Genomic DNA, 20,973 nt, shown 5'->3' on the forward strand with positions numbered 1-20,973 from the left:
GGCGGCTCCTCGGGGCGGGTGGGCGCGAGCCGCGGGGCGCCGTGGCCTGGACCGGGCGCGTGGGGGGTGCGCCGGTGCGTGTGCGTTAGAAGGAGCGAGAGCGCTCTGGGGCGGAGGGGGGAAGAGGGCGCGAGCGAGGGCAGGGGAGAGGAGGGTTTGCGTGCGCGCCTGAGTGCCTGCCCCGGGAGGGTGCTCGCGGGGGCGTCCGGCCGGCTCAAGTCCCCGGCTGTCCGGGGGGGACTGGGGAGGACCGGAGCCAGGCTCCGAGCCCTTCCTCCCGCCGCTTCCCCTCCCAGCCTGGGCGACTGGATCTTTAACCCCTTCGTCCCCGCCCCGAAGTCGCGGACCTGCCCGCGCCCAGCCCGCGCGCCAACCCCAGGGACCCTCCGCACCTTCCTCCTCCGAGAGTGGCGCCTGAGGGGCTAGCTCTCCGGGGTCGGGAGCAGGACCGAGGAGCAACTGGTGTGGGGGCAGCCGGGACCCTTTTGCGCCCCTCCTCCACCTGGTTCCGTTTGGAGAAGAGAGCTGTGCTGGTGTGGGATCTTGGCAAGAAAAGGTGCGAGTGTGCGGATGTGTGCGCGTCTGGGGGTGGACGGGAGGGCGGCGGGTTTCTGGAAAGGGCGTTAAAGTAGGTGAGCCCAGGGTCCCCGTGACCCAGTCCACCCAGGACCGTCCCCTCCCCCCAGCTTCCAGATTGAGCGGGTTAGTGCCGAAAAGGGACCCAGTGGAAGGGCGGAGTTAACCTTTTAGTTTCCGAAAGGCTGTACGGGGAGAAGAGCGTGCGGCGGCCGGGGTGGGGGGAAGGAAGAGCAGTGACCTCGGGGCCGCTCCCGGAATGTCAGTGTGGGTTCGCGGCGGCAGTGGGAGACGAGGTTGGAAGTGACCCGGCGGGGGCGTCAGCGGGGGCGTCAGCGGGGGCGAGGGTGTTTGGGAGCACTAGCCGCTGGCCGCATTCTCCGCGCCGTGGAATCGCTGCGCCCTCTCGCGGCCATCCGGAGTCACTGCCGCCGCTGCGCCGCCACCCTCCCCGGTCCCGGACCGTCCAGCTGTCCACACGCCGGCTGCGCGCCAACTACGCGGAGTCCGTGCCTCGCGGGAGCTCTTGCTTGGGACCAACAGCCGTAACGTAACACGATCGGTGCCGCAACAGAGGGAACGGCAAATTGCTAGAGCGCTAAATGAGGACTAGGCTTGCTTTGGGGCCAGGAAAATCTCCAAAGAGAAATAATTCAGCAAGGGTGGAATGAAGAGCAAGAGATTCTGCGCAGAGAGCAGTGTATTCCCTATGTCTGGCATTTTTGGAGAATTTTAGGACCATTTTTTTCTGATGGTCTTAGAGCGAATGGTAGCCCACCGACCAACTCCAGATGGCAGGATGTTTGGTTTTGCTTGCATTCTTTCTGTATTTGACTCAATTGCCTACACTTAAAAATTAGCAGATGGGGTGCTTCTGACTGGCTCACTCGGTAGAGCAGTTCTCTTGATCTGGGTGTCTTGGGTTCAAGCCCCATGTTGGGCACAGAGCTTTATTAAAAAAAAATCGAACCAAATATTGGCAGATGGCACATGAATATTTGTATTTCTCACTTGTCTTGAAATATCAGAGAGTTGGCAATAGATAAGTCCCGCATCCCTTCTTTAGGATGACTCTAGTTCATTATAGGTCCTACCCACTCCGTTCACTCATTTGCATTACCAGCCTCAGTGCTGTAGGAGTTCATGTTTTCGATCCTGCTGCATAATGTAAAGTGTGTGCATTTAGGAATGACTGAGGAGAGGCAAGAAAGGGGAGCGGAGGGCAGGTCATGAAAGCTTTTGCTTAATAGGCATAATGTGTTTGTCCTTTGTGGGGTGCTCCAAGGCTACAGGCATAGATGGGAGACTAGGAAACTTTTTTAGGGGGGTGGAGTGGGGACCTTTTTTTTTTTTTTAAAAAAAAGTAGGCTTCACACCCAGTGTAGAGCCCAATGCAGGCTTGAAGTTATGACACTGAGATCAAGACCAGAGCCAAAATCAAGAGTTAGATGCTTAGAGCCTCTCTCGCACTCCCCCACCCCCTTGGTGGGGGAGGAACTTTTTAAAGAACAGTTTTATTGAGGTATAATTGATATGGCATAAAGTGTACATAGTTAATGTATGCAGTTGATGCATTTGGACATGTGTATACCTGTGAAGCCATCACCACAATATCAAGGTAATAACCATCATCTCCAAATGTTTTGTTGTGTTCTTGTGTGTGTTTGTGTGTGTGTGTGTGAACACATGAGGACCACGTTCTTAAAAACCTAAAATAGGGGCACCTGGGTGGCTCAGTCGGTTAAGCCTCCAGCTTCGGCTCAGGTCAGATCTCACGTTCGTGGGTTCAAGCCCCGCGTCGGGCTCTGTGCTGACAGCTAGCTCAGAGCCTGGAGCCTGCTTCCAGTTCTGTGTCTCCTCTCTCTGCCCCTCCCCCTCTCATGCTCTGTCTCTCTCTGTATTAAAAATAAATAAAACATTAAAAAAATTAAAAAAAAATCCTAAAATAATGTCCCCTTTATTTTTTTAGGGAAACTGCTCCCAATGTGGGGCTCAAATTCATGTCCTCAAGAGGAAGGGTCGCATGTAGCCACCATGAGCCAGCCAGGTGTCCCTTTTAACGACTTTCTATTTAAAAATTTTTAAATGTTTATTTATTTTTGAGAGAGAGAGAGAGAGAAAGACAGAGTGTGAGCTGGGGAAGGGGTAGAGAGAGGGAGACACAGAATCCAAAGCAGGCTCCAGGCTCTGAGCTGTCAGCACAGAGCTAGACATGGGGCCGAACCCACAGGCCGTGAGATCATGACCTGAGCCGAAGCCAGACGCTTAACCGACTGAGCCACCCAGGCACCCCTCTCAACAACTTTTTAAGTGGATGATATAGTATTGTTGACTATAGAGAGCTGTTTTATAAGTAGAATCAATTAGACTTCAAGAAAAGAAGACAGTATACAAATAACTGAAGTTTAGGTGACATTGATCCATTTGCTGAGGAGCGATAGAAGCAGTTTTTCGAGGGGTGATGACAATTTTATTATATGTGCTGCCTAAGCAAGCACACGGGAGTAATAACCACTTTAGTTTATTGGGTGTGAGGTGCCTGTAGTCCCCAAGTGCAGGTGTCCAGTGGGGCTGTTGGATTAGTGGAGAAGAGCTCAGGAGAAATGACTATGCTCAAAATCAAATATAGTAATTGAGCCCCTCTTTCAACAATGGTGGACTAAACAATTGCCCAGTCCCTGAGCTGAAGACAACTAAAATTTTTGGATGACATACTTTAAAAACTCAAAACACTAATAAGACAGTGAGGAATTATTGGTGCTGAGGGCTTGAAAGACAGGAAATCAGAGAGGTGAGACAATGGTAAGACTGGTTTTGCCCTGGAGTTATTTGCTGATTGGAATTGGTAGCAGAAAATGGGTTGCGCGGGGCAAGTGAGACAGAAATTGTAGTCCAAATGTCCCTGACGTGAGAAACCTGGCAAATCGCCTTTCTGTTTTGGGTAAGGATCCAGAAAGCTGCACTCCTGGGGTAAACCTTGGACTTGGGTGAACCAGAAGTAATTAGAAAATTCACACCCAAGATGTTAAAAAAACAAAATTAAGAATCAATCAATGGGTTTAACAGACTTGACTGAGGAACAAGTAATGCATTGGAAGAAAGAACGGAGAAACCACCCACAACGAAGCACAGATTAAACAGAAACGAGGAACATAAAAGGTGTAAGAGACAGAAAGGATACTGTGAAAAAATCTGACACATCTTTATTTGGAGCCCAGAAGGAGGGAAAACACAGGGTAGAAGCAATGTTTGAAGAGATTATGGCTGAGAAACTTAAAACATAGATGGAATTCATTGAGCTACAGATTCAAGAAGTTCAACAGACATCAAGTAAGATCAAAGACATCCATCCTGGGACCCATTAGGGTGAAATAGTGGGAAGTTAAATCACAGGCTAAATCTTTAAAATAGGAAAGGGTGTCTGGGAGGCTCAGTGGGTTAAGCATCCATCTCTTGGTTTCAGCTCAGGTCATGATCTCTTAGTTTGTAAGTTCCAGTCCTACATCAGGCTCTAGACTGGCAGCATGGAGCCTGCTTGGTCTTTCTCTCTCTCTCTCTCTCTCTCTCTCTCTCTCTCTCTCTCTCTCTCTGCCCTTCCCCTGCTCATCTACTTTGTTTCTTTCTCTCTCTCTTCATATAAATAAATAAACCTAAAAAATTTTTAAATAAAATAGGAAGAGGACTGATTACCTTGAAAAGAGCAACCATTAGGTTTGCAATTTTTTTCCAAAGCAAACATAGAAGCCAAAGATAGTAAAATAATATCGTAAATGTGCTGAAAGAAAATAATCTCTAAGCTAGAGTTCCCTACACGGAGAAAATGTACTTCAGAAACAAAGGTGAAAGGGGCACTTGGCTGGCTCAGTCTGTGGGGCCATGGAACGCTTGATCAGGGGATGGGGGTAGGTGTCCTGGATTTGATACCCAGGTGGGGCATAGAGCTTACTTAAAAAAAAGAAAGAAGAAACATAAAGAAACATACAGAAATTAAATTCTGTACACATGTATACCTACCAAGAGAAACTAATGCATCTGGCCACACAAATCTTGCACAAAAAAGGTTCACAGCAGCGTTATTCATAATGGCTCCAAAGTAGAAACAACCAAAGTGTGTTCCTGTGTCTCAGCCCGTCAGAGAACGGCTCTGAACGGCTCCGCAGAAGGATGGATATACTTCTTCAATGGAATGCTGCTCATAAATCAGAAGAAACACATTGCTGATAAATGCAAAAAACGTGGAGAATCTTGAAACGTGTCAAGCAAGAGAAACTAGGAAAGAAAAAAAAAGTATATACAGTGTGAGTTCATTGATGTGAAGTTCAAGAACAGTCAAAACTAATCCATGCTCACAGAAATGGGAAATCGTGATTCCCTCCAGGGACAGGGTAAAGAGGTGTGAAGGAACTTTCTGAAGTGATAAAAATGTTCTTTATTTTAACCTGGGTGATGGTTACATGGACAGAATACATTACTGAAAATTAATCAAGAGGAAAGCTTAAGATCTATGCATTTTGCTGACGTAAATTATATTTCAGTATATAATAGAATTACACAACAGCAATAGCATATAATTCTGGGGGAAATGATGGTGGTAAATGTAATTACATCATCCCTACATTTTTCACGAGTAAGGTAAAAGTACTGCTAAAACCAGACCTTACTAAATCAAGGATGTATGTTGTAATTTTTAGAGTAACCGCTAAAAGAGTGCATAACTTCTATTAACAGAGGCGGGGAAGGAAATAAACGTTAATCAGTACAAGAGCACACGAGAAGCAGAAGAACGAGAACTCGCGGGGGTACCGGAGCGCGCAGCGCGCCGTCGGCTCGCTGGGACAACGCATGCGCGTGCGCGCACGGCGAGAGCGCGCTGACCCGGCGGGGGCGCGTCCGCAAGGGAGCGCAGCAGAAGTGCGGCCCAGGGCTGCTGCTCTTCAATTTACCCGCTCTTTTTTTCTGAGCTCCCTTTCAAAGGCTGCCTCAGTGTCACTTCTGGTCCCTCATCATCAGTGCTTTTCCCTCTGGTTCCTCAGTACATCCCTCCTCTCAAATCCGCTTCCCCCGCCGTAAGTTTCCAGCTTCCGGTGAATTCCACCTGGGCGTGGTGTTGTCTAATGTCCTTCCTTTACCGTTTCACTTGCTGATGGCAAAAACGGGTTCTAAAGGTTGCATGCATTTTTGAGGAAGAAAACGTACCATAACGGCGATTATAATGTAAGTACTAAAGAAAATTAAACTACAAATAGTATTCTGGAGGAAGAAAAGCATTCCCACTGTAGCAGAGGATGGTTTCGATCCATCGACCTCTGGGTTATGGGCCCAGCACGCTTCCGCTGCGCCACTCTGCTAGCTTGGACAATGGACTCTCTGGTATTCTATAGAAAGGGTTCTTGTGGTTTCTTTACACCGCGCCACCTAGTGCCTGCTTATAAAAATAGGCGCTATTGGCAAATCTGTTCTTATTGGCCAATTTCTGACACAGCAGGCATTTTTTTTATTGGTCTGTAGGCGGGTCTGCCAAAGTAAACCAATGGGCATTAGCGGCGGGGTGCGGCGCGGCCCAATCTCGGCAGAGTTTGTTGGGACGCGCCAGCTGGCCGGGTCTTCGGTCTTCTCCTTCTCCGAGAAGAGGAGCGGTTGGCGTGGACTCCATTGTTCGGGATTTAGGGCGCCATGAGGTGAGGGCACTGGGTGCTCTGCGAAATCTCAGGGTACTTCCCTGGAAGGTTTGGGAAGGTGGGCCAGAGCCGGAGCTCCCGACGGGGCTGCGCGTCCGGGAGCTGCCCGAGGCCCGAGAGCGCCCGGCCGGGGCGACGGCGGCGGTCGGGGGCCGCGGAGCCGTGAGGACCCAGCGCGCCAAGCCCGGGGCATGGAGGGCGTGTGGATAAAGGTTCCACTGCAGCGGCGGATAACGGGGCAGCCGCTTTAGTCCGTGGAGGCTGGAGGCCGGGTCCCGGGTATCCTAGGGTATTTCTCGTAGGGACCCGCCGTTGGAGCCAGGCGTTGTTCGCTGTGGGTTGGTATTGAGTCGTCCAGAGAGGGGGTGAGGTCGGGTGAGCCCGGGCACTCGGAGCCAGAAGCGCGAGCGGGAGTTCAGAGCGGCCGGTGTGGTGCGGACTCCTTCGGCGGGGTCACCGGCTAAATCTCTGCACTTGTAGGGGTGACCGAGGCCGTGGTCGTGGCGGGCGCTTCGGTTCCAGAGGAGGCCCCGGAGGAGGGTGAGTGCCGGGTTGGTCCGCCCTTCAGCCCTCGCGGCTGCAGGCTGTGGGGCGCTGGGGTTCCCCGCTTTCTGAGGCCCAGCTCTCGGGCACCCCGATGGGGGAGTGCGGCCCCGCCTGACTTCATGTGATGAATAATCTGGATTGTTGTTCTTATTTTAGGTTCAGGCCCTTTGTGCCGCATATTCCGTTTGATTTCTATTTGGTGAGTACTCTGGCTCCTGTTCACCATAGACAGGGCCGTGGCCCGCGGCCACTGCTCACTTGCGGTTCCTGAACCCAGCACCCGGTGGTGAAGTCAGGTAGCGGTTGGGCAGGAGGAGGTGAATGGAGCCGGGCTTGTGAGCCCGCGGGCGTTGGATTACGTACAGAACAGTGAGAGCGCGGCGCCGAGGATAATTCCTTGGCCACTGCTGACCGTAACAGGGTTGTAATCTTTGTTGTAAATGATTCATGGGATCTCTGGCTTATCTGTTCACGAAAAAGCAGAGGGAGCTGAGATGATGGCTGGCACCTTGTTTGAGTGTCTTAAGGAGTAAAAAGAAGCGTAGAATTTTCTCTCTTCAGCTTTTTTCTGTGTGGCAACGGAGAAAATGAGGTCTCCAGGTATTATTTTTGTAAATGGTGTGCGGTTTCTTGATGCTTTAGTGTGAGATGGCCTTCCCCCGGGTCAAGCCGGCCCCGGATGAAACTTCCTTCAGCGAGGCCTTGCTGAAGAGGAACCAGGACCTTGCCCCTAACTCTGCCGAGCAGGTATGTTCTGGCTTTGCTCCTCAGATCCGTCTAAGAAAGCCAGAGAAGGGAGTAACTGCTGGTGTTACCAGAGCCTGAACTTTCCAGAGGCTTTTGATTGTTCGCCTCATTTCTGACTGTGGGCGGAGGGAGGGAGCCCTGTGGATTCTGTAAACAGAGTACAGGTGCTTCACGTGTTCCTCGGGACTCTGTGGGTCCGAAAATGGCTTTCCTGGCATAGTCGAGGCCAGAAGGGTCAGTGTTTTCAAAGCCTTATGTAGGTATTGATTCAGCTTGTATGTTGAAGGGATTAGGGGAAAATACTCAAACTCTGAAAAATTGCCTGTAGTTCTTCACTTTAGGGCATTTTTATTTCCTGGTGTTTTTAGGCCTCCATCCTTTCCCTGGTGACGAAAATAAACAATGTGATTGACAATTTGATTGTGGCTCCAGGGACATTTGAAGTGGTGAGTTTTTAATGATTTAGTCATAGAAAAGGGCAGCCTTGGTTGTGTAAGTTCTCTTGGTTCCTGTCTCTTAATTCTACAGTTGCTGCTTCTCCAAAGCCAAGTCTAAAGTGGAAAGGAAAGGATAGTGGGATTCCTTTGTGCTGGTGACCATGGGGATAAAACTTGTACTGTTGCTGTCAGCTAGGCACAGTGTATCAGGCTTTTCATGTGGTGGTTTGGGGATATCATTTGACCTCTGCTCCTTCCAAATCTGGGTAATAATTGTGCTGTCATTGATTTCTGAGAGGAATTAGGCCATCTTTCACTTCTCCACCTGCCCCCACCCCCCAATCTTTTTCCAACAGCAAATTGAAGAAGTCCGACAGGTGGGATCATATAAAAAGGGCACAATGACGACAGGACACAATGTGGCGGACCTGGTGGTGATCCTAAAGATTCTGCCGACATGTGAGTGCCCCTCTTTCTGGCCCCAGGAGCAAAAATTTACATTTGAGGCATAGGTATCTTTGAAGCCCAAATCCCTTGCAAGAAAGGTTGTTTGGAAAACAAATGAGGAATTAATTTCTTTAATGTGTGTTGGGGTAATAGGGGACAAAGTCTGGATTGCGTGCCTGGAAGAATGTATGTCCAGTTACTAAAGGGCACCGTTTCTCAGCTGGGGGTGGCTTTTGTCCCCCGTGTCACATTTGGCAGTGTCTGGAGACATTTGGGGCTATTGGCATCGAAGGAGTAAAGGTTGGGGACGTTGCCGAGCACCCTGGCGTCCAGCCCCAGATGGCATTTGCGCCACTGACGAGAAAGTGTGAAGGATGCGGGGGTGTCCTATTCCCTGAGACTTCTGTTTCTCTGCTCAAGTGTTAGCTTCCCTAGTAAAAGAGTTTAGTCTGGTTTTTGCCCTTGCTCTAGCCTTGCACATGGGGCAGAAATTAGAGTGCGGGATGGCATAGAGATGTACAGAAAGTCTGTGTAAATGATGACAATGTTCATGGTCTCCTTTTCTCTAGTGGAAGCCGTTGCTGCCCTGGGGAACAAAGTTGTGGAAAGCCTGAGAGCACAAGACCCTTCTGAAGGTTTGCATTTGTTGCTGGACATGTACTTAGTGGTCGTCAGGAGCTCGGTCTATAATTATATTAAAAAAATTTTTTTAATGTCTATTTTTTAAGACGAGAGAGACAGTGCAAGCAGGGGAGAGGCAGAGAGCAGGGGAGACAGAATCTGAAGCAGACTCCAGGCTCTGTGCTGACTGCTCAGAGCACAGAGCCTGATGTGGGTCTCGGGTGAACTCATGAGCTGTGAGATCATGACCTGAACTGGTCAGGTGCCCAGCAGGCTGAGCGACCCAGGTGCACACAAGTACATTTTAACAAAGATCAGGCTAAGAAGGAAGAGTGAATGCAGAGGTTTTGTTGTTGTTGATTTTTTGAGTGGCGAGGCAAAGAGAGAGGTAGACACAGGATCCAAAGAAGGCTCTCCACTGACAGCAGAGAACTTGAACTTACAAAGTTCAAGATCACTACCTGACCTAACGTTGGTGCTTGACTGACTGAGCCACCCTTCTGAGCCAGGTGCCTCTTGAATGCAGAGTTTTATGTTGGGGAAGTTCTTGCCGGGATTTCCAGTGTTCAAAATCCAGTTGATATGTTACTTTTATTTTTTCTAAAGTTTATATATTTAAGTAATCTCTGCACCCAATGTGGGGGTCGAACTCATGCCCCAGGGATCAAGAGTCCCATGCTCTTCTGACTGAGCCAGCCCGGTGCTCCATCTCTTACTTTTAAAACTATTTTGAATCCTCATTCTGGACTCTTGCTGTTTTTAGAACCTGTCTGGTCTCCTACTTCAGCCCTGTATTTACCTCTGGCATCTAAGGGAGATGGGGGTTACAGCTTTTGATTTTCTTTCAGTTTTGACCATGCTGACCAATGAGACCGGCTTTGAGATCAGTTCCTCTGATGCTACAGTGAAGATTCTCATTACAACAGTGCCACCAAATCTCCGAAAACTGGACCCAGAACTCCACTGTTAGTCCTTTTTTTTTTTTTTCTTCCATTTCTGGGATATTTGGGGAAATTCGAAATACGGTATAAGGTCGCTGTTGGGCTTTTAGCTTGTTGCTATTCCACGTGAAACTTTCTAGACCTAAGTTGACCCCCAAACTTCACACTCTCCCTCTAACTGGGAGACAGTTTCACCAGCTTGCTAGTGAAACTGCAGACAGTATGGCCAAGAAAGCATCTGGATTGGAGGACAATATTTGTGGAGGGAATAGGCTCTTGGGAGAGAGTTGTGGATCTTGCATGCTTACAGATGTGGTGTAGGGGAGGAAAAGTGATTTCCGGACGAGTGATTTGCTGACTCGAACGTGCGGCGGTTTAAGAAATTACGAGGGGGTGAGTTGGTTGCTTAGGAGCGGGTGCTTCACCGTGGCTTGCTCTGCTGGTCTTGCAGTGGATATCAAGGTGTTGCAGAGCGCCTTAGCGGCCATCCGACATGCCCGCTGGTTTGAGGAAAATGCTTCTCAGTCCACGTGAGTGCCTCAGTATTTGAGCTTAAATAATTTAGTTATTCTAATTACACTGAGTAGTGGGATACCCGCATACTTCTGTTAGAACTCTTTTGGCTATAATTTGTTATAGCCCCCCCCCCCATATACCTTAGGTAAGCAAATTAACAATTTTTTTGTTTTGTTTAATGTTCATTTGTTTTTGAGAGAGCCTGCAAGTGCGTGGGGGAGGGGCAGAGAGCGGGAGACGCAGAATCCAAAGCAGGTTCCAGGCTTTGAGCTGTCAGCACAGAGCCTGACGTGGGGTTTGAACCCATGAACTGTGAGATCATGACCTGAGCCGAAGTCGGACACTTAACTGACTGAGCCCCCCAGGCGCCACTCAGTAAGAAATGTAGATTGAGAGAAAGAGAATTTCCAGTTTGGGAAATAACAACTCTGTATGGACCTCAGGGATGGAAGTACCTGATGTTATTACTTTTACTCTCTGGGTTTCTCTTACCTTCAGAGTTAAAGTTCTTATCAGACTGCTGAAGGACCTGAGAATTCGTTTTCCTGGCTTTGAGCCCCTCACACCCTGGATCCTTGACCTACTGGTAAGTAAAGAAGGGCAACTGGAGTTCCTTATCGTACCTACTTAGCCGTAGTTCTTCTGAAACCTACCAGGATCTGAAATTTGGTGAAGCTGAAATAATCCAGTACAAACATGGTGTTTATTACTTGTTGGGTTTTGGAGTATTCAGGTGAACGAGTAATTACTGCCCCTGTTCCTTTTTGTTACTGATGTAATTTCAGTAATGGAGTAACGAGAAGAAGCCAGCGAATGAGCAGCTGGTTCAGAATTGCTGCTGAATATGAGCATTTTAGTTAGACCTTAATTTAATAACCAGTTTTCTTTGTGACGGTTTGAGGTTTCAGTTTGTTTGGCTAGAACTGCCAAGTTCATGGCACACCGACCAGGTTGATTCTTTTCCAGGGGCACTATGCTGTGATGAACAACCCCACCAGACAGCCTCTGGCCCTAAACGTGGCGTACAGGTACAGCATGCTTCTTTGGGCTCGGGGCTGGATGTAAGCGGTCTTGTGTGTTGTTTCATGTTCTTGTGTGTGTCAGACGCTGCTTACAGATCCTGGCTGCAGGACTGTTCCTTCCAGGATCAGTGGGTATCACTGACCCCTGTGAGAGTGGCAACTTCAGAGTACACACAGTCATGACCCTGGAACAACAGGTATGGGGACACCTCTGAAATTTTGTGTTGTGCCCTACTCTTGAATACTCCAGGTCAGAAGGCAAAGGGAATATGGTCTTTAGGGGTCAGAGATTTGAGGGTTCTTACAAACTTTGGTCTTGAAATTAAAGTTGTCTTCTTCACTGTTTTCATGAGAATATTCATTAGGTAAGTCACTTTGACTCAGCTTTCTAGTTTATCATCACTTTGCTCTCCTTCAGGACATGGTGTGCTATACAGCTCAGACTCTGGTCCGAATCCTCTCACATGGTGGCTTCCGGAAGATTCTTGGCCAGGAGGGTGATGCCAGCTGTGAGTGATCACCATGGGTCAGGGGATCTTTCTGGTACTTTGCTCTGCAAAGCTCTACACTCCTCAGATATCTTATTATTTCCACTGTGTAGATTATGACCTGTATGCTGGGCTACTTGCCTGAAGTCAGGTTTTCTTTCCTAGATCTTGCTTCTGAAATCTCTACTTGGGATGGAGTGATAGTGACTCCTTCAGAAAAGGCTTATGAGAAGCCACCAGAGAAGAAGGAAGGAGAAGAGGAGGAGGAGAATACTGAAGAACCACCTCAAGGGGAGGAAGAGGAAAGCATGGAGACTCAGGAGTGACCTTCCTTTCTAATTTCACCCCCTTTCTTGTCCAAGGTGAAGACTGGAGCCCAAGCTAACTGCTCCTGGGCTTTATGTGGTGGCATTTCTGAGGGAAAGGGGAGACAGGAAGGAAAAGAAACTAGAGAAGGGGTGTCATTCCACTGGGTTCTGATTGGCTCAGTAGCCTGAAGTCTCCCATTTATGACCTGTGCCATCCATCTACAGTGAAACAGGACACCAGCTTTCCTTCCTGAGACTTCAGAGTCCCTAGGCAAACCTCTCCAAGGTTCTCAGAGGAAACCTCTCTCAAACAGTACTTTGTTGTTGAAATGTGAACTGTTAGTGTCTGGAATTTTTTTTTCTAAGAAAAATGATTAAACTACTTCCTCTTAGGGCTCTTGGTCTTGTTTTTCCTTGGTATCTGGGAACCATTTTTGCTTTCTGTACTTTCCAATGAAAGTGATATTTGAGTCTTTTCATTGTAAGCAGTAGATCACAATTTGAAGCTGTATCTGAATCAAAGTTTCTACAAAGACTCTTGGAACCTTTCCATATACCCAAGTAAACTAGAACACTGTTTAAGCATTTATTGAATCAAATGGTTCTAGCAATATTGCTACTATATTCAAGCCCAGTGCAATCGACAGAAGAGGGTAGATGGGTCAGTACCTTGACTTTGCCTACCCTCTTCAAATCCTCACTGTAAACAAAGGAAAACAAATTACAGGTAGAGCCATGCAACAGAGGAAGCCCCTCATTAACTAGGCTTGAAGGTAGAGGAGGTGGGGCTTGAGTCTGTAGGTTTAAAAAAAAAAAAAAAAAAAAAGGAGTCTTCAGCCCATTCTTGGAAGCCAGAGCCATAATAAATCCTTTGGGATCATTAGTTCTGCTGTACACAGGTTTCTTTGGGCCCCCATGTAAACGGGTAAGACGAGTGCTTCAGACAAAAGCAGCTGGGCTGCCTGTTTGATGTCCCAAGGTCTACAGGGCTCCTGGAGGAAACGAGGCAGCTGGGGAATAGTACATGTGCTATTACGGGGCCAGGCATGAGGATGAGGTCCATCTTCTGGCCTGTCACTTGCTTGGGGAACCAGGAGGGTAAACTCCTGAATCCAGCATTGCTCTCCTGCGGGCTGTTTCCTTGGCAACACTGTGGTTTAACCGCCTCAGCCGTTCCTACAAGACAAGGTTTGGAATTATAAGTGTTCCATGAAAGGCTTTAGAACACCCTGTCGGCTACGTGCAGGGAGTACCCTGGGCTTGCTCCATCTTGACCCTGAGAACTTCTAAAGGGTCACTGTTAGCAGGGATTCCTTTACCTGCGCATTCTGCAGAATGTTGTTGACCAAGACCACTCGTCGCCGGGCATTAAGCAGCTTCTTGACATAGGGATCGAGATCCAGGGCCACCTTCTGATCCTCATTGATTCGGCACAGCTCTGGGGGATGGAAGTAAGCTGCAAACTAACACTTAATGGCTCCTCGTTCTTGGGGGAGGCAGGCTGGTAAGTGGGATGAAGACGCGCCTGCGCCCACATGGGCCGGTCACTAGAAACTTAGGGAAGCAGGAGTCACTGGCGCCCTCATGTCCTGGAAGCACATGACACAAACCCACCCAGAAGTGGGCTAGACTCGAGGTCCTAAAAGCGAGCTGCAGGATCGCGGGAATGCAGGGATGCTTACCAGTAGCCAGGTTGTCAATTTGCTCCCGAAGCTCTACCTGGCTCTCTCTGCAAAGAGTTACGAACCCTTGGCGGTCAGTTAAACGGGGATTCAAAACGCCTATTCCCCCGAAGGGCTCCTCATACTCTGAGCCACGCCATCCTCGGCCGGCTACCGCCCGCAAACCCCGCCCCTTCCGGGCATGCCCCCGCCCCCTCCGGGCCTGGCCCCGCCCACAACCAAACCGAGAAGAGGCCCCGCCCCGCCCTTCCATCTCGGACCTGACGGCGTGGACGTGAGAGTCCAGCTGCTGCACAGCAGGTCGCAGGAACTCGAGGAGCCCCTCGGCGAAGAGGTCGCGGCCTGCGGGACCCGCCACTGGGGTCCCTGCTCCGGATACAGCGGTAGAACCAGCCCCAGCCATCACGAGCAGCCCTTCCGCTGAGAACGTGCCGCGCGGGCCGCCGGGAACTGGAACCGAGCTGAAGCGCGCCGTCAGGGGGCGCCCGGCAGAGCTGTGGGCGGTACCCACGCCGGAGGCTTCTGGGAAACCGAGTCTCCTCCGCTGCTAGAGGTTAGGCAGAGCTGCAGGGCCTTGGAGGCCCCAGATGGGTGCTGTTGGGGGATGGGTCTCCAGACTTGGAGGGCTGGGAGGAGCCATTTTGGGGGCGCCTACCTTTGGTTTTTCTGCAAAGGTAGAAAATAAATGCTTGTCTTCTGAGTTGTGCATAGCCCTTTCCTGTTAACTTGATGAGAAAAACAGATTGTATTCCTAGTATAGGTTCATTATTCCTAAACGTGAGAGTGTATTAAAATTTTTTTTATGTCTTTATTTTAATTTGAGGGACAGAGACAGAAAGAACGCAGGGGAGGGTCAGAGAGAGGGAGACACAGAATCTGAAGCAGGCTCCAGGTTGTGAGCTGTCAGCACGGAACCTGACGCGGGGCTCGAAGCCACGGACTGAGAGGTCGTGGCCTGAGCCGAAGTCGAACGCTCAACCGACTGAGCCACCCAGGTGCCCCGAGAGTGTATTTTTTTAAGGGCACTACAGTATGTATAAAACTGTAGGTATGGGGTGCCTGGCAGGCTCTATCAGGCTTTGTACTGACACCATGGAGCCTGCTTGGGATTCTCTCTGCCCCATCCCTGCTACTCTCTCTCTCTCTCAAAGTAAATAAACATTAAAAACAAAAAAAAAACCAAAAACAAAAACAAAAAAAACCTTGGGCCGTCTAGGTGGCTCAGTCGGTTAAGCGTCCGGCTTTGGCTCAGGTCATGATCTCACAGCTAGCTCAGAGCCTAGAGCCTGCTTCAGATTCTGTGTCTCCCTCTTTCTCTGAGCCTCCCCTGCGCGTGCTGTCTCTCTCTGTCTCTCAAAAATAAATTTAAAAAAACATTAAAAAAAGGAATTAAAAAAAAAACTTCATAGAACATTATCAAGTCTTAAAGAGAATGAAGCCCCTCCCCCCCTTTAAAGGTTATTTATTTACTTTGAGAATAAGTCCCAAGAAGGCCCCACACTGTCAACAGAGCTTGAACTGGGGCTTGAACTCAACGAACAGTGAGGTTGTGACCTTAGTTGAAGTCAAGAGTCCCATGCTTAACTAAGGGAGCCACCCTGCTGCCTGATAAAGGGAATGAAGTTCTGGCACATCCACCAGAGGGTGAACCTCGGAGACATGACGCTGGGAAAATTAAGCCAGGAATGAGGACACATACTCTCTGGTTATTACAGAAAGTACCTTGAGCAGTCCAATTCGTGGACAGAAAATGTGGCTGCTTCTCTTTATCAACACAGTGTTGCAGGGGCCAGAGGTGAATGAGGAGTTACAGTTTCATGGGTACAGTCTCAGGACGGGGATGATAAAAAAAGTTCTAACGTGGAGTAATGACACAATAGCGTGAATGTACTAAATGCCACTGACATGGACACTTAAAAATGGTGAAAGTGGGGGCTCCTGGGTGCCTCAGTTGGTTAAGTGTATTGACTTCAGCTTAGGTCATAATTTCATGGTTCGTGAGACTGAACCCCACATCGGGCTCTGCATGGACAGTGCGGAGCCTACTTGGGATTCTCGCCTCTCTCTGCCCTGCCCCCACTCGCTCTCTCAAATAACAATGGTGAAAGTGGTAAATTTTGCATGTATTTTGCCACAGTAAAGCAAAATTTAAAACCTACACGTGTTTTCATATTAAGAAAAAATTTTTAATGTTTAATTTTGGGAGAGAGGCAGAGCGGAGGGGGGGAGGGGCAGAGAGAGAGGAGACACAGAATCTGAAGCAGCTCCAGGCTCCGAGCTGTCCGCACAGAGCCCTACGCGGGGCTCGAATCCAAGAACTATGAGATCAGGACTTGAGCTGAAGTCAGACACTTAACTGCCTGACCCGCCCAGGCGCCTGTGGTTTTTTCTTCCCTCAAAACGTTTCCTTAGTTTTGTTGTGTTTTTCATGGCTTTCCAGAGAGTTTAAATGTGTTGTTGAATTCTCAACATGAGGCCCTGTCTCTTGAGCTCCAGGGTGTTCCAGCAGCTCGCAGTCCTGGGGGTCGAAGGGTGAGGTGAGTGCGGAAGTGTTCTTGGACGGCAAAGGGCCCCAGACGGAAATGGCACCGGGGTGTTCAGCCTTGAGCGTCATCCTCAGGGACGAAAGAGGAGGTGTTTCAGTCGCGGTGGGAGAGTGGTGGGCCGCAGCTGGAAGCCTGAGGCCCCAAGTCCCATCCCTTCTAAAGCCTTGTTCGCTGTTCATTGTTTATTGTCCTTGTTCCCCTGTATCTCCCTCTAGTGATCAGAGCCGAAAGTCTCAGGAGAGGCGGCGGGAAAGGGGCACCGAGGGCACAGCAGCCGCCTCGCCGTCAGGCCTGGCAGCCCAGCCCGCCTCGCGGCGGCCGGTGTGGGGAGCAAGCCGCGGGAGGGACCACAGTGTTGAGAGGGGAGGGCAAAGGGCCAGGTCCTTGAGGCCTGCACTGGGGGGAGAGAACAAAGGCCGGCCAGGGCTGGGCAAGGAGGTTGGTGGCTCAGTGTCTCAGCAAGAAGCCCCTCAGGCTACAGTCCTTTCAGCTACGTTTTTGAAGAAGGGTTGTGAAACTTGGAAAACAGAAGGATCAAAAAGCCCTGCCTGGGACACTAGGTAAATTTGAATTTCAGATAAAAAACAAATAATCTGAGGAGAATTATTTTACCTGGTAATCTTACTTCCAAGGCTGGTTCTCTGAGAAAAATCGCTCAGTGTTCTGTGTTTATGCTTTCTTTCTCACTTGCATCACCTCCAGTTCAAACTTCTCTCCATTGGGGGCCCTGCCACAGCCTGATGTGGCCCGGAGTCTCCCTCCCCTCCACGGCAGCCTGCACTCTGTGATATCAGATTACATAATAACCCTGCTCAGAGAATGAGGATGCGGAAAGGGACTTTGTTGTATTCATTCATTCATTCCTTAAAATTTTTTTTAACATTTATTCATTTTTGAGAGACTGAGCATGAGTGAGGGAGGGGTAGAGAGACAGAGGGAGACACAGAATCCGAAGCAGGCTCCAGGCTCTGAGCTGTCAGCACAGAGCCTGATGTGGGGCTCGAACCCACAGACCGTGACCTGAGTTGAAGTTGGATGCTAAACTGACTGAACCATCTAGCCGCCCCTTATTCATTCAGTTTCAAGGTAATCTCTACCTTCAATGTGGAGTTTGAACTCACCACCCGCGATCAAGAGTCACAGGCTCTACTGACTGACTGATCCAGCCAGGTGCCCCTGAAAGGGACTTTAGAATCCATCTTTCCACAGTTTCTTGGACATGTCTGATGAGGTTTTGGGGGTGATAGTGGGGTTTGTGGGGTCTGGCGCCAACAGCCAAGAAAGAATTCTTGAATGCATTCTTTGGTGCAAAAAGGTGATTTTATTAAAGCATGGGGAAAGGAAGGACCATGAGGAGACATTGGTTATATACTATGGAGTTGGGGGAGGTAAAGTCCAGGGGAAGCTTCCAGTGAGATTTTCTTGTGCTAAAGAGATTCACAGGATAGGATGCTGGGGGCCTAGTTATTGTCAAGCTAAGATTTTCCTTCTAGCAAAGCATTGGCATTAAGACAGGGAGTCCTGGAGAAATGTTTTATTCTGCCTGCTTCAAGTAGTGGTCAGTGGGCTGCTGGTTATTAGGAAATTTAATTTTTAAAAATCTTTTAATGTTTATTTGTTTTTGAGAGTGAGAGAGAGCACGAGCAAGGGAGGGGCAGAGAGAGAAGGAGACACAGAATCCAAAGCAGCTCCAGGCTCTGTCAGTGCAGAGCCCAGCGTGGGGCTCGAACCCATGGACTATGAGATCATGACTTGGGCCGAAGTCGGACGCTTGCTTAACCGACTGAGCCACCCAGACGCCCCTAGGAAATTTAATTTTATCTGCCATTTGCTCCTGCCTTTGTTCCCACACATCAAAGTTTGTAAGGGAGACCAGGTAAGGGTTTGTTGAAAAGAAAACCAAGGCCCAAGATGGAGTTACTTCTGTCAGGCCAAGCCACCAAACCTGGGCTTGTACCTAACCTAATTGCAGTTTCAACCTCCCTTGGAAATGTAGTCTGAACTGGTCAGTCGGGAATTTTCTGGTCAGCACCAATAAGGCAGTCTGTCACGGGGGGACCCTCCTCATCCTGGAAAGGAGGGTGAGGTAATCTGCACGGTAAGACACCCTCCTGCCTCCCCTGGGGGGAGTTTCTCTGGGTTAGTCTACAGAGCGGAGCGAGGAGATGGGGGAAAACTAGAAGATAAAGACCTGCCTCTGGGGCCGTCTCACGCTCCTCAGTGCTTCCGAGGCCAGGATCCCACTTCAGCTTCTGACCCCTTTGTAACCAGCAGGAGTCCTGGAGTCCAACCGGATCCTGGTCTGCCCAGGGAACCCCTCATGAGGCATGTGGGGACGGCAGCCTTCCAGAAGCAGCAGGTGGGGGAAAAGCTGGAATCTCAGGCCTCACTGCCCACTCCACCCCTTCCCACCCCCATCCTGGTGCTTCCCCCTTGCGCTCGGCTACTGAGGCAATGTGGGTCTCCCGAAACCATGTTCCAGGGGCCTCCTGAAAGGGGAGTGGATGAGGAGACCCCTTACCTGGACCCGACTCTCAGGCCCCCTTCCTAGTTAAAGTGCCCCTCCCCTAAGCAGGACCCTCTGAAAGCCCTGCCCTTTACCCCCTGAGGCTCCGTATTGGGCAAAGGGCATGGTGGTTGTACCACCTGAGCCACTGCACCTTCTCCCTGCAGAGCTTCATCAGGACGGATCCTGGGACCCAGAACAGCAAGGAGGGGCAGTCAGCCTGGGTACCGCTCAGGCGGTGGGGACCTCAGGGAAGATCAGAGACTGAAGAGAGTGGGCAGTTCTTAGGACCCACATCTCCTACAGCCTCTATGGAAAACCCAAGAACTGTAGGGCCGCTGCTCCCGCTCTCTCTTTCAAAATAATAAACATAAATAAATAAATAAAAAGTAAATAAATAAATAAATAAATAAATGAGATACTGAGGGTGAAGTCTATGTGGGAAGGGACTTCCGGGCCTTCCAGGAGCACCACTCTCCCCAAACCTCTGGGTGTTCACCAACCCTGAGGCCCCCGAGCCCCGTCCTTTGGGGTTTTGTGGAGGCTTCATTACACAGGCTTGGTTGCTTAGCTCATTGGCTGCTGGTGATGGCCTGAACCTCCCTGGAGGTTGGGGAGGTGGGTGGGACTGGAAGTTCCATCCTTCAATCACTGGGGCAGCTGGCCTCCATCCTGAGGTCACCTAGCGGCTTTCAGCAAGCCCACATGAACATAGCAAAAGACCCTTTATCACCCTTCCTAACAGGAAACTTGCAGGTGTTAGGAGCTCTGTGCCAGGAACGGGATGAAGACCAAATCGTTATTTCTTGTTAGAATCTACAATATCACACCATAGATCTGTTTAAATGTTAAGCAGATAGTCATCTTATACTAAAGGGTAAATAAGCTCAATAAGTCAAACCTAAATAGAGAGTAGTGAATCCTTTGAAGAGGCCTTGTGAGGCTCGCGCTACACCAGACCCGCTGGCCTGCACGCCTCGCACAGTAAGACGACCACGACAGTCCTGCTATCGTCACAGGTCCCAGCTACGTCCTGACCTCTTTCCACCCTCGGGCCTCGCTATTCTGCTCTCCTTTGCCCCTGGGGCAGGTGGGCAGTGAAGGCCCTCGCTGGCCAGGGAGCACTGCAGGTTGAAGAGCGCGCCCAGGCAGTATAGGGTCACCGTGTGGCTCCTGGGACACCTCTCCAACCAGGTAAAAATGGGAGAGGTGTCTGGGGAAGGTCAGAAATCAGACCATATACCGCCATCATGGCAACTGTGTCTATATGTTTACAGGGAGGTCCCCGGAGCCCAGGGAAATGGAGGCTTGGGCTCCCTTGCTCTTCCCTCATTGCCTGGAGAGTCAGTGGAAAAGGTATTGGGGTTTCACAGGGATGGGTGGGACAGCCCATGGGAGGAGAAACAGGGATACACAGGCCAGGCCCTTGTCCCAGGTCCCAGCCTCTCTGGGCCCCACTTACTTGCTGGTCTGGGCACAGCCCTGCTGCTCAGGGCTCTGTATTGGCTGGAGCTCCCTGACAAGGCCCTGTAAGAGGAGGGGCAGGCGCTGCTATTTGGGCTTATGGAGGCTGGAGTCCTAGCCTCAGCTAGACCCTTTTGCCTGGAAGCCTGGCTCCTTCCAGGGCATGGGGCCGTGGGGAGTGTGCAGCAATGCTGCCACTGGTTCCAGACCAGGTCATGGGACCGCTGAATGTGGCCATTGCAGGGTGGGGTGGGGTAGACAGGGAGCTGCAGATGCCCCGCTTCCCCTCAGGTCCTCGTTCAGGCCAACAGACACCCAGATGTTAGCGTCGAGGCTGTGGCTTGTCCCCAGGGTCAGGCCTGCTCCAGGTACTGCACAATCCTGATAGCCCTGATGGTGTCCCAGCCCCCGCCCTTGCTCCCTCTAACCCGTCTGTACCTCCCATCAG

The 20,973-nt window shown here is 50.1% G+C and overlaps 2 protein-coding genes, 1 long non-coding RNA gene and 1 other non-coding gene across 6 annotated transcripts; 2 read left to right on the plus strand and 2 right to left on the minus strand.

The window, feature by feature from the left end:
* Positions 1–5,852: 5,852 nt before the first annotated feature.
* On the minus strand, positions 5,853–5,924 carry TRNAM-CAU. The gene has a single exon. It is a non-coding gene; the product is annotated as a tRNA-Met (tRNA).
* A 232-nt stretch (positions 5,925–6,156) lies between these two features.
* On the plus strand, positions 6,157–12,721 carry ILF2 (interleukin enhancer binding factor 2). Its single transcript, XM_029936119.1, has 14 exons — positions 6,157–6,254; positions 6,735–6,794; positions 6,957–6,999; positions 7,443–7,547; positions 7,916–7,993; positions 8,341–8,443; positions 9,001–9,066; positions 9,901–10,017; positions 10,445–10,523; positions 11,008–11,095; positions 11,476–11,537; positions 11,614–11,728; positions 11,950–12,040; positions 12,185–12,721. The coding sequence occupies exons 1-14, from the start codon at positions 6,250–6,252 to the stop codon at positions 12,343–12,345; spliced, it is 1,173 nt and encodes a 390-aa protein (XP_029791979.1). The 5' UTR covers positions 6,157–6,249; the 3' UTR covers positions 12,346–12,721.
* Positions 12,722–12,899: 178 nt separating this feature from the next.
* On the minus strand, positions 12,900–14,476 carry SNAPIN (SNAP associated protein). 2 transcript variants are annotated; one of them, XM_029936129.1, is made up of 4 exons: positions 14,270–14,476; positions 14,010–14,056; positions 13,647–13,783; positions 12,900–13,503 (listed from the first exon to the last, which is right to left on the minus strand). In XM_029936129.1, the coding sequence occupies exons 1-4, from the start codon at positions 14,410–14,412 to the stop codon at positions 13,402–13,404; spliced, it is 429 nt and encodes a 142-aa protein (XP_029791989.1). In that variant the 5' UTR covers positions 14,413–14,476; the 3' UTR covers positions 12,900–13,401. The 2 variants fall into 2 exon arrangements, with proteins under 2 accessions (XP_029791989.1, XP_029791990.1); XM_029936130.1 differs by having other exon boundaries at positions 13,647–13,765; positions 14,270–14,474.
* LOC115288643 lies at positions 13,580–19,443 on the plus strand. Of its 2 annotated transcripts, none has more exons than XR_003907128.1 (4): positions 13,580–14,562; positions 16,450–16,546; positions 18,827–18,914; positions 19,229–19,443. It is a non-coding gene; the product is annotated as an uncharacterized LOC115288643 (long non-coding RNA). The 2 variants fall into 2 exon arrangements; XR_003907129.1 differs by having other exon boundaries at positions 18,830–18,914.
* Positions 19,444–20,973: the final 1,530 nt, after the last annotated feature.

The sequence above is a fragment of the Suricata suricatta genome, chromosome 3 (genome assembly GCF_006229205.1).
Source record: "Suricata suricatta isolate VVHF042 chromosome 3, meerkat_22Aug2017_6uvM2_HiC, whole genome shotgun sequence".
Taxonomy (NCBI): Eukaryota; Metazoa; Chordata; class Mammalia; order Carnivora; family Herpestidae; genus Suricata; species Suricata suricatta.

Bases quoted from the DNA above. Each gene is read 5' to 3' on its own strand.
- ILF2 (XM_029936119.1), top strand. The intron at 7,000-7,442 runs GTGAGTACTCTG...TTGATGCTTTAG, and splicing joins TTCCGTTTGATTTCTATTTG to TGTGAGATGGCCTTCCCCCG. The intron at 10,524-11,007 runs GTGAGTGCCTCA...TCTTACCTTCAG, and splicing joins GAAAATGCTTCTCAGTCCAC to AGTTAAAGTTCTTATCAGAC.
- SNAPIN (XM_029936129.1), bottom strand. From the start codon at position 14,412: ATGGCTGGGGCTGGTTCTACCGCTGTATCCGGAGCAGGGACCCCAGTG. The intron at 14,057-14,269 runs GTCCGAGATGGA...AACTCTTTGCAG, and splicing joins TCTCACGTCCACGCCGTCAG to AGAGAGCCAGGTAGAGCTTC. The intron at 13,784-14,009 runs GTAAGCATCCCT...GTTAGTTTGCAG, and splicing joins AATTGACAACCTGGCTACTG to CTTACTTCCATCCCCCAGAG.